Consider the following 11733-nt stretch of genomic DNA (forward strand, 5'->3'; position numbering starts at 1 on the left):
GAAATAAATGGGCATGATCTACTGAATTTAAAGGCAAACATACAGAAAGTGTTTTGTTTTGTTTCAAATGTCTTTTGAGTCTCGGAATTTACCTCTCCTCAAAAAACAGGCTGTGTATTTTCATTTATATAATGGAGACAATTATTCAGCTTAAGGGTTAAAAAGGGTGTCCCTTTTTGTTTGTTTCTTTTATCAGTGGTGCCAATTTTGATGTCACAGAGTGGCTGTTGTGGCTATTGTGGATCTGGTCCTGCTGGTGGAGTTGGGGCTGGATTTGAGCCTGTACCGGAATGCACAGAAGGTGCGATTCACTCATGGGGAATTGAAGGAGCGCAGCCTGAAGACCGAGTGAGTGCATTACTTGATAGATAGATAGATAGATAGATAGATAGATAGATAGATAGATAGATGGGATAGGCAACCTATTGTCCTCCAAGGGTTTTGGAATACGGTGCCCATCAGCCTCAGCCAGCATGCCCAATGGCAACGGATTATGAGAAATGTAGCCCCAAACACTTGGAAGGCACTAGTAGAGATTTTGTTAAATCTGTTCTGTCTGTGTTTCGTGGGTTGTCAGGCATCTTTCGTTCCTTCACTCTCTCCTTGACAGAATTGGATTTTTCTCAATTTCTCAAACTTGCACAGATGTACACTTCCAAAAATGCACAGTTGCGCAAATGGGAAAAACACACACCCAAAAATGGCATTTTCATGTTTTAGCCTATGTATGGAAATGTGCATTTTCAGTCAGTGTTTTTATTTTATTTTTTTATTTTTGTACGACTAAGATTACTGCAGACGTTGACTGCAGCCAGGAAATCAGAAGACGTTTACTTCTTGGGAGGAGAGCAATGACAAATCTTGATAAAATAGTTAAGAGCAGAGACACCACACTGACAACAAAGGTCCGCATAGTTAAAGCAATGGTATTCCCCGTAGTAACCTATGGCTGCGAGAGCTGGACCATAAGGAAAGCTGAGCGAAGGAAGATAGATGCTTTTGAACTGTGGTGTTGGAGGAAAATTCTGAGAGTGCCTTGGACTGCAAGAAGATCAAACCAGTCCATACTCCAGGAAATAAAGCCAGACTGCTCGCTTGAGGGAATGGTATTAAAGGCAAAACTGAAGTACTTTGGCCACATAATGAGAAGACAGGATGCCCTGGAGAAGAGGCTAATGTTAGGGAAAGTGGAAGGCAAAAGGAAGAGGGGCCGACCAAGGGCAAGATGGATGGATGATATTCTGGAGGTGACAGACTTGACGTTGGGGGAGCTAGGGGTGGCGACAGCCAACAGAAAGCTCTGGCGTGGGCTGGTCCATGAAGTCACAAAGAGTCGGAAACGACTGAACGAATAAACAACAACAAAACTTGCATAGAATTCTGGAAAGTAAAAGGCCAGTCTGCTACAGAATCCATGGGGTGGATTCACAGAAATCTGAACTCATTTGAATCCATCACAGATGTGTCTGACATACCTAGGCACTAGCTTGTGTATCCCTGATATGTGATCTATCCTGTTACCAGTTCCAAACTTCTGACGTTGTCGCACTTTCCAACACAATCATAATTGTCTATGTGTTTATGAGTCTATTATCTGTCTGTCTATCTAAACTGTTTTATTTAAAAAAAATGTATCCCATTCTTCAGTGTTTTTACTTCTAGAGTTGCTCACAAATACTATTAAAACAGTCGAAATAAACAACAAACCCAACAGAGCAAAACAACTCAAAACATTAAAATACAGACAGGTAAACTATGTCAGAAGCAGAGTTTAAAACCAGCTCATGGCAGAATATAAAAGGCTGGGGATGGGTGGGATTTAAGGCTTTGTCTGCCACCAAAAAGGCATAAGTGAGCCTCCCAAAGTGGAGGTGCCACAACTGAGAAGGCCCTCTTTCTGGTTCGCTTCCACCTTTCTGAATGCGGGGACATGTGGAGAAGGATCTCTTCAGTGCAGTCAAGTTTATGCAGAAGTAGCTGCATAAACAGGTAGCTCAGAGCCAAAGATTCATGGAGTATCAAATAAATACTGCTGAACCTGAACATTCATTTCTCCTGGAGGAAAAGTTGGGGCAGTCTTCTTTTTTTTTTAACTGCAACGAAATATATTAGGAGTTAATGGATGACTAACTTCTGCATCAAAGAAAATAACAGACCTAAAAGTCTGCAAAGTAAAGCATTAAATGAGATATGTTTTGGCACCCACTGGCTTCAGCCCTGAAGGTATATTATTTTTAATTTATTTTAAAAATAAAATAAAAAGGGGAGGCTTATCCATTTTCAAATTGTTTATCATGGAAGTGAGATATTTACTGAAGGAGTGCTTAAGGAGTTAAAAAGAAGAAGACAATCTACAGGGAAGTTCTTTTGAAAGTTAAGTGGGAGCTGCACATGAACACAGCGTTCTTGTAGAGGCTGCCATTTTCTTTTTCCTGGAACTTTTCAAATTTTGGGAAATTCAGAATAGATATGCACGCCTCATTTGCCATTCATTGGGGGCTGCCAATTTAGTGGACAGCAATTCAGTATCTGCAGGAAAACATACATTTTTACAGCCTGAGTAAGCTATAACTCCAGCAGCTCCTCCACAGCATGGGCAGTGATTGAAGTAGGCTTGTTAAAACATACAGTCACAGTATGCCATTCCATACCAACTTACCTTTCAACCTGAACTACTGGGGAGGACAGTTATGTTTTCATTAACTAATGCATATTAATTAATGTAAATTTGCACAAGTGTGTATTTGTACTATTGCAAATTAGCACAAATAGAACTAAATTCTTGGACAAAAAACCCGATTCCATCAATGAGCTGATGATAGAACAGAAGTTGCCTCACAATCCACAAAATTCATACATATCTAGTTTTACTCTTTAAAAAAAATTGTGCCACAAAACCACTGAGTATATGCAGGGAGCAGGCAGATGGACTAAGAGGAAAACAAACTACCATTTTCCAAGGAGCGCATGATCACCTGACTCCAGCAGTGTGGGTTAGTGATGGAATAAATGAGCCACCATGGTTCATTTCAGAGTGTGAAAAACCCCATAGTTTTTCGTTTGTGCCAGACACCTCTAACACTGCCTGTCACCTTCTAGGCGAGACAGGAGTGGGATCTGAGAACACAACAGCTCTGAATCATGGCAAAACTCTGTACTTTAATCTTGATTGATTGATTGATTGATTGATTGATTACATTTCTGTACTGCCCAATAGCCGGAGCTCTCTGGGCGGTTCACAATTAATGTCTCTTAAAAATGTACCTGTTTGTTTTGCGTTTTCAGGATGTTTCAAATATTTGTGGGCCTGGAATAATTAAAGGTAGAGAAGATTATGGTGACTCCTCTGGTAAGTATATGCTAAACCTCTCTGCAGTTTTAATTTTACTAAATAATACATCTCTCAATTGTTTTTCTCAAAGAATATTACAAAAGCCTTTAGAACAGATAAGACTGTTTGAGAAGGAGACTCCAATTCCACAACCCTGTCAATCTGCTAGTGTTTAAATCTTTTAGTCCCACTGAAATTAATGGACATCTGGCCCCACTGGATCCTGCACCAAAATTCCGAGCTCAGCAGGTGCTCCATTTTGCACACAGAGCTCTTTTTAAAGTAGGCTTTCCCATTCCCTCCAAAGTAATAGACTGCTACAGAAATGAGAATACACAACCGGGTTGACCTGCCGTCTAGCAAGGCTCTAGGTGATTTCTAAAACTTCCATTTCATTCCTACACACTTACATGATAAGTGGCCACTGGCATGCACCACAACCCACCATGGCTTATTTAAGGGCTGTGGAGACCATGCAAACCAGCCCCAAATGGCAAACTATGCCAATCTGTGCTGTGATTCCCCCCCCCCCCCTGCAATACAACTGCTAAGTGTGCAGGGGAGAATCTGGATCTTGTGCAACATCTCTGTAATAAGTTATTGCCTCAAAAAATCAGTGACCCACGAAGAAAATGATGTGTGTTAGCTTATTTTATTTATTTATTATATATTTAATCCACCCAATAACAAGTGTTCTCTGGATGGATTTCAAACAGGTAAAAGATTTAGCAGTGGCAGAAATGGTGGTGGCTGCCACAGCTACAATGACACAATTGGCAGGAAATTGACAGAGGGATTTCACAACAGTTTGCTTTAGAACACCGAAATAAGGTTCATTTGAATTTCACTTGGGCCACAGCTAGACCTAAGGTTTATCCTGGGATCATCCAGGGTTCAGCCCTGCCTGAGCACTGGATCCCCTGTGTGTCACCTAGATGAACAGGTTTGACCCCTGGATGATCCAAGAATAAACCCTAGGTCTAGCTATGGCCCAAGTTACCACAAATGGTCCAAATTGAATAACTTGGATTGCTGAATTAACAGCTTGCCAACATTAATTGGGACTAAATTGACTTGAATTGGTGTCAGCATTAGTTGTTTGACCAGGCTGTTTGTAACTACACAGAAAGCATAATGTAATGATACTGAAAGCACCATGCAATAATACTGTTGTTTTTCCAGAAATCTGCGCAACGAAGTACCAAGATAGAGGGATGGTTGGTACAGGAGTTGAAGAAACAACAGCACTTGGTGCAACTAAAGAATACGGAACAACCCTTGGTTATGGGCAGACTTCAGGCTATGGAACAATGGGAAGAAAAGAAGCATTTGGAACAATTAAAGAATACAGAGAAAGTGGAGTGAATATGGCTTTCTTAGACAGTTACTTTTCTGAGGTAACTCATGTTTCTTTGTTTTTAATATAAAGTTTACCAAATTTATACGTTTTGCACCATTGACATTAATTCTAAACTACAATCATAAAAAATATATGTAGGAATTAATTTCAATAAGAAAATATTCAGGATTAGAGAAGTAAGATATTTTCACTAGTGCTGTTATCCAGATTGCTGAACCGGGTTGCTTACGCAAACAGTGGGGGCAGAGGCAGCATTTTAGGATGCTCTGCCTCAGAGGTGAGGCACCTCTGGAACAACTGGAATGCCCCCCCCTGAAAATTGCCAAAATGTCCTCTACCAATTGAGGGTGGCCATTTTGAAACACCCTTAATTTTCACACAAGTCACTGACAGAAAACAAGTGTGGATATGACATTAATAAAAATGTTATAGGCTTTTGTAAGCGAGATATGAACTAATATTTGGAACTTATACATTTTGAAAATTACAAATATTTATATTAATGAGAAACCTGCTGGAAATATGATTCCTTATTTATTCTCTGAGCTAGGCAACTAAGTAATTGCACATCTACTTCATGTGAGGATTCCCATCTTTTTTCACAGTTAGTTCACAAACCAGATATAAAACAACAGTTTGATCCTGATTTGTTTAATTAATTAGCTGTGGTTAAAACAAGGCACAGTTCCCCACATATGTACATAATGTGAAATTGTGGTTTGTTCTAAAGTGGGAGGGGAGCACATAAGCCTGAGGCTCATGCAGGCTTTTTTGCGATCATCTAAAACATGGATGGACAACTTTGCAAGTTCAGGGGACATATTCCACCCTCAGAATGAGCTGCTGCTGTTGCCACAACCAGGAAAAAATGGCTGCAGCCTAAGGGTTGACTACCCCTGATCTAAACCATGGTTTGGCTGATTTCTTGAACAAGCACTAGCTCTATCAAAAGGGTAACCACCACAATTCTATGGGAGTAACACAACTTGTGGTTTAGGGTACAAAATTTAGCTTGTTGACATTCAGCTTCCTGGGAATCTTAGCTTTCTTTTAATTTTCTTTTTTCATTTTTTTAAAAACACGATTCTAGTCCCAATGTTTTCAAAACATGCTGGAAAGTGTGTGAATAATGTCTGGTCAAATCGCAGCAGTCAGATAAAGTTGCCAAAAACTGTAGGAGGATTTCCTATTCTTGTTCCAGTTCGTGACTACAAAACCAGAATGAATTATTGGGGGGCGGGGGGGAAATAGCTTTAAAAAACAGAATAAATTATGCAAACTGGAATCTAAACAAATTTTCTAACTTCACTTAATGTATGCAGTTTGCAGAATTTGACTTTGCTTTGGATTGCTTGTGTGCAGAATTGCCTGGAGCACAAACATCCCTAAGTCTGACAAACCATAAAGCAGCAGACATTTCTGAGAGCACTATGTGCAGAATTCAGACGAATATCCATAGCTTCAGGTCACAGTCTAGGGGAATATCCACTATGTATGCATGGCCTTCAGCTCCCACAGAAGGAACTTATCTGACAAACCTAACTGCTGCGTCCAACATATTCTGCTTGCTTTTCAATAATCATCCATTAAAGGCGCTATCCTATGTATGTTGAGAGAAAAGGCCTACACGGCTGGCTGGGGCATGCTTGGAATTATAGGCCTTTTTCTGTATATACACACATAGGATTGCATCCTAAATCTCCTAACAGTTTTGATTTTCCTCCCCATATTGATCACCAGAAAAGAAACACTCTAATTCTCTCTTGCCCTTCCTTTATTTTTAGAAAGCGTTTGCCTATGCTGACGAAGACGAAGGCAGACCTGCAAATGATTGTCTCCTGATCTATGATCATGAGGGTATAGGCACTCCTGTTGGTTCCATTGGCTGTTGCAGTTTTATTGGAGATGATTTGGATGACACCTATCTGGATACATTGGGACCTAAGTTTAAGACCTTGGCAGAAATCTGCTTGGGTATAGAAATTGAACCATTCCCAGATGATAACTCACCTTGGCCATCTCTGCCTAATCCAGATATTGATGTAAGCCTGCCACCGCCTGGAACTACCATTGTTGTCAATACATCTTCGACTATGCCTCCACCTACTGCTGTTGGTGGCACAACAGTTGTTACTGAAAACACTTACACAACATCTTCTACTGTACAACCTCCGCCAAGGCCTATACCTGATCCTATGGTCCATGGTAACGTAGTAGTAACTGAAACATATACATCGGGGTCATCACTGAAACCTCCCACAATTAACGTTGATCCTCTGTGTGGATCAAATGTTGTGGTAACAGAAAGAGTGCTTGCTCCTGCCTCAGTCACCAATTTGCATGGCATGATAGATATTCCGGAGCTACCTGATGGGTCAAACATGGTAGTCACAGAAAGGGTAATCGCTCCAAATTCAAGATTGCCCACCTCTATGAGCATTCCCGATCTGGCTGATGGGTCCAATGTAGTTGTGACAGAAAGAGTGATTCGACCTGCCACCGGCATGCCAGGCATTCATTCTGAGCTATCCGGTGGACGTAATGTGGTGGTTACAGAAAGAGTGGTGTCTGGGGCAGGAGGAATGAGCGGTGGGATTGGTAGCATGAGTGGCGTTGGGGGTCTAGGCAGCCTCACAGGTCAAATGCTTGGTCCTGATAATCTCCTTAGTCAGACAATTGGATCTGCTTCCCCAGGTACATCTCGAAGAAGGGTAACGAAGTACAGTACTATACAGTATTCAAATCAGTAAGACCACTTACATTTATAAGTTGCTGCAAAGCTCCCCATTTTTGTTAGATTTGCCACTGAACATTGTTTTTATTATTATTTATACATAGCAAATCACACTAAGGAAAAAAAATGAATGATTCTTGTCTGTAAAAGAATCTCTTAAAGCTATCCAGTCCAAAAGGAAATACAGAGGCAATCTTAATTCAGGAAAGCTCTGGTACATTCCCCATCCCATCCCCACCCCAAAACTGCAGAAACCACTGGTTAGGCCTTTTGCACATACTTGTTGTTGAAGAGCATTGTTAATCCATCACACCACCTTCCTACAGTCATTAAATGAAAGTCCTCTGTATTTGCTTGCTGTATTGCTATTATTATTAATTTCTTTTTGCCAGCATGGCCTTAGTGGCTTATAGGAACAGCCTTAAACACTCACTGAGCTGTTTCATTCAGTTCTGAAATTGTTTATCTTGTTTTATAACACTTCCATGGAATCTGTTCCAAGTAATAGCTCCATATGTAACACATAGTTCAGTAAGCACGAAGCAACTAGACAGTAAATTTTTACCAGAGTGGAGAAATCAGGAAAACATGGAATACATCAATTTAATATGACTGAGATCGTATGCAATAAGGCAGGCAATCAATAGAACAGACTTTTATAGTGACAATACATAGTTCTAACAAAAGAAAACTCTATCAGGATTAAGATTATGGCATATCTTGGCAATATTTATGAATGGTGAGGATGTGGATTAGGACCTTCTGTGAGGAAGTGTTTGAATACAAGCTCTTCCTACCTAGCCACTGGAAAGTCCTTGCGTTTTATCATGAATCTCTTAGTTTTATTGGGCTCTGTCCAGATTTCCAAATATTGCCAAGTACCCTACTAGCCTTCTGCGTATACTATGGAGTTTACTCTACACCGCAAATTGGCAGAAAAGAAAAACCTAAAATTGTTATCAAAGCATGAGCACAATGATTCAGAGAATATGTAATAATTATATTTTAAAAGAAAAGTGGAATATTAAAAGGCATAACTTCCAAGAAACTTGCCCTGCCAAATGTTTATTTTGACAATAACATAAGATCTCCAACTAAGTGTTTGCTACCAAGTTTACATGCTGCTGCAAAATACTAAGGCTGAAATCCTATGCATGCTTACTTGGAGTAAATCCTATTGAAAAATCAGTGGGATTTACTTCTATGTAAACATGGATTACTCATGGAGTAAGAATTGGATTGCACTACCCAAATCTTTTCTATGTTGATTACTGTTTTTATGGAAGTTTAAAAACGCCTAAAGCTAGGTCGTTAAAGTACTGAAAATAAGGACTACATTGGCCGGATCCATAGACCTGTTTTAGGCATGCCCAAGAGGCTTGCATACACCCAGTAAAACTTTGGACTTGCTCTTTGGAAAGCAGATCTTATGCTTTAACACAAACTCGCAATATATGATTCTGAATATAAAGACACTTTTCATTCCCAGCACAGTTAAAAATGTATTGGAGATAATCTATCAGTTTCCAGTCTGGTTTGCCAGGTGGAACAGCCTCTTGCTTTTTGAGGGATACAAGTCCAAACCCTCACTGGGCATAATTAATTACATAATTCTTTGGATTGATCTATGCATTTTAGTTGTACCATATGTAAACTGTAAGTAACTGCAGTGTAGACAATATGCCCTGTAGTGTAAATATAGTTGTTATTCACAAGGATAATTTTTCTGCCAGACTATAATAATCTACTCACTGTACTTTTTATGTACTCCATTATTTTGATAAGGATCTTTAGAAATGTAAGGATGTTTTTTATGGCTACTTAGGGCCGCTCCTACTGTTCGGTTTTCCTACTTCTGTTCTTAAAATGTGTATAGAGAAACAGCCAGAAAATGGCTCATTAAGCACACAGAAGAGTCGGATGTAAATACAAAACCCATTTCTAGCACATCTATTGCAGACTTATCTGGTAACTTCACCTTACTTTTCTTATGTTTCCAAATTGTTCACTTCCAGCCATTTTCCTGCCTCTTCCCTACACACATTTTAAAAACATGAGTTAAGCAAAGTAACTTCAGAAGCAGCCTTAGTATTTCTTCATATTTCTTTGCATCTCTCCAGTTTCACAGCCTTGAATACTGCAAGGGCATGAGCACAAAATATAGCTTTATACCAGTTTAATTATAATGTTTTCCCCCCAAAATAATCCTGGAAATTATAGTTTGACTAGGGTGCTGAGAATTCTGTGTAAAACATATCTAGCCTCTCTAACAAAACTATAGCTGTGGGAATTCCCCGTAATTATTCAACTGTATGAGCTAATACACCATGCCTTGAGCTGGAACCATTCTTAGTTATGCATACACCATATTCTTTGAAATGAATGGGATTTACGTTAGTCATGACCCATCATTCCAACGTCCTAAGCATGACTAACCTAAGGCCCAATAATTCCAGTGATCTATTCTACATATGTCAGAGTCTGATCCAACCCATTTTTGTTTGTTCAGCTATTCCCACTTTTAGTCTCCATTCACCACGATTACAATTCTGCTTTTGCATATTTCAGCTGTAAAAGATTTCCCCATAATATCACAATAATAGGTTTGATTGGATCCAGACTTAGTCATGCTTGGCATTGACCCACTGAAATCAATGGGACTCCAGTTACTTGTGACTAACTTAGGTCCTGTTGGTTCTACTCTGGATAAGTCTGATGCAAACAAATTTAAAATCTTTATTTGGTGGTGGTTCTCAATTTGGTTATTGTTACAAGTGTTGATAACCATTGCTATAGAATAGGCATGGTTCAAATCCTGGTTCAAATGGAGCACCACTTAGTCATCCTCATGAGAAAAGCCTGAATAGTATGAAGCACTAATTCAGATTTGGCTTTCTGATTTGATTTTGCTAGCTAAAATTCAAGGCATATATTTCCCTTTCAAGTGTTAACGTATCACAATCTCTGGCAGTAAAACAGCCTTCCCCAAATATGTATCACACACACATTTTATGATAAACATTAGCATATACCATTTTTAAAACAAGTACTTCCTTATGCAAAATATTTTATGCCGGTCTAAAAATATTATGATTTCCATAGTGCTACATGGCTGTAATTTGCAGAATCATTTCCTATATTTTTCCTTTTATGCTTATGGATATGACTGTTTTATATTTGAATTAATGTCTGGGAGTAAAAATAATCCCAATACAAACATGTAACTTTGAAAGTTTTTTTGAGGTATAGCAGCTTTCTTGTCTTTAGTGTCCACTGATACTCTTTTAATAGCTAGCAGTTTAATAGCTAGCAAACATAGCCTTTAATACTTGCTTTTTCACTTATCAACCAACAATAACGCTATCCTTCAAGTTGCATGCCCAAAGCATTTCTGAGTAGTAACTCCCATTGCTGTTTTCTATTGTTATCATTTTTTTAAAGAATTGTTTTGTTTGTGAGTGAACTATTGAAGCTCTGGGGTTACAGTAAATTGGCAACTTACATTTGAAGATGTAAAATAGTATTCAGTTTAATAAAAACTTCTGGCCAAACTCTCTTGTTAGACTTATTTACTTTTGATTGTGGTTTATAGGTCTTTGAGCTGCAATCTTAAGTGTACATTCTAGAAAGCAAGGTACCATTTACTTATTCAGTGTGGGAGCTGAGACGAAAGAGGCCGGGCTTCTGGGCGGTCGGCTCTTATAGTCCCAGCCCCACCCTGTCACTCAAGGCACACATGCCTAAGCACGTGAGGTGCCTTTGCTCTTCTCCTTCCCCCTGGCAACAACTGTTTCCTGTCCAAACCGTTCCGGCTGGTCGGGTATCGGGTTTCTTAGGCAAAAAGGAACAATAGTTTGGATCCAAATTTTGGATAAGTGGAGTTCAGCTAATGTGTAACACTCCACAGGAGTAAGTGGGGAACCCCTGCCCCGTATATCACCCCAGAAGCCCCATCCTATATGTCACCCCCATCTCAGACATGATCCCCATCCTAGACATCACACACGCACACCCTGAGCCTCAACTGTGCAGAGCCAGGCATAAGCTCCCAGTCCAGAGAACCGGGTACAAACCCTCCCAAACTACTCCAGATGACCTCTGCCCAGCCTGAAGCCCCCAACCAAGCAGGCAGAAATTCAATAGATGCAGCTTTCATTGACAGCATGATTATATAGTGATGAGAAAGACTGCACTTGTTGAATGTGTGGTTTAAAGATGCAAAACATCTAAGAGATTGGAACTTTGCCACCTTTTCCCCATCTCCACAATTACACTCTTCATGTTCAGTATTATTTTACAGTAATGTCA

General features: G+C 39.6%; 1 protein-coding gene across 1 annotated transcript in view; it reads left to right on the forward strand.

Annotated features, from left to right (window-relative positions):
* The window catches only part of LOC134401577 (desmoglein-1-beta-like), a 51433-nt gene extending 43526 nt beyond the window's left edge, over positions 1-7907 (forward strand). The window contains exons 13-16 of the mRNA XM_063130669.1: positions 197-348; positions 3286-3349; positions 4514-4728; positions 6476-7907. Of these exons, the coding sequence (XP_062986739.1) occupies positions 197-348; positions 3286-3349; positions 4514-4728; positions 6476-7441 (1397 nt within the window). The 3' untranslated portion in view covers positions 7442-7907. The remainder of the gene's footprint in view (positions 1-196; positions 349-3285; positions 3350-4513; positions 4729-6475) is intronic.
* The last annotated feature ends 3826 nt before the right edge of the window (positions 7908-11733 follow it).

This window comes from Elgaria multicarinata, chromosome 7 (assembly GCF_023053635.1).
Source record: "Elgaria multicarinata webbii isolate HBS135686 ecotype San Diego chromosome 7, rElgMul1.1.pri, whole genome shotgun sequence".
NCBI classification, from domain to species: domain Eukaryota; kingdom Metazoa; phylum Chordata; class Lepidosauria; order Squamata; family Anguidae; genus Elgaria; species Elgaria multicarinata.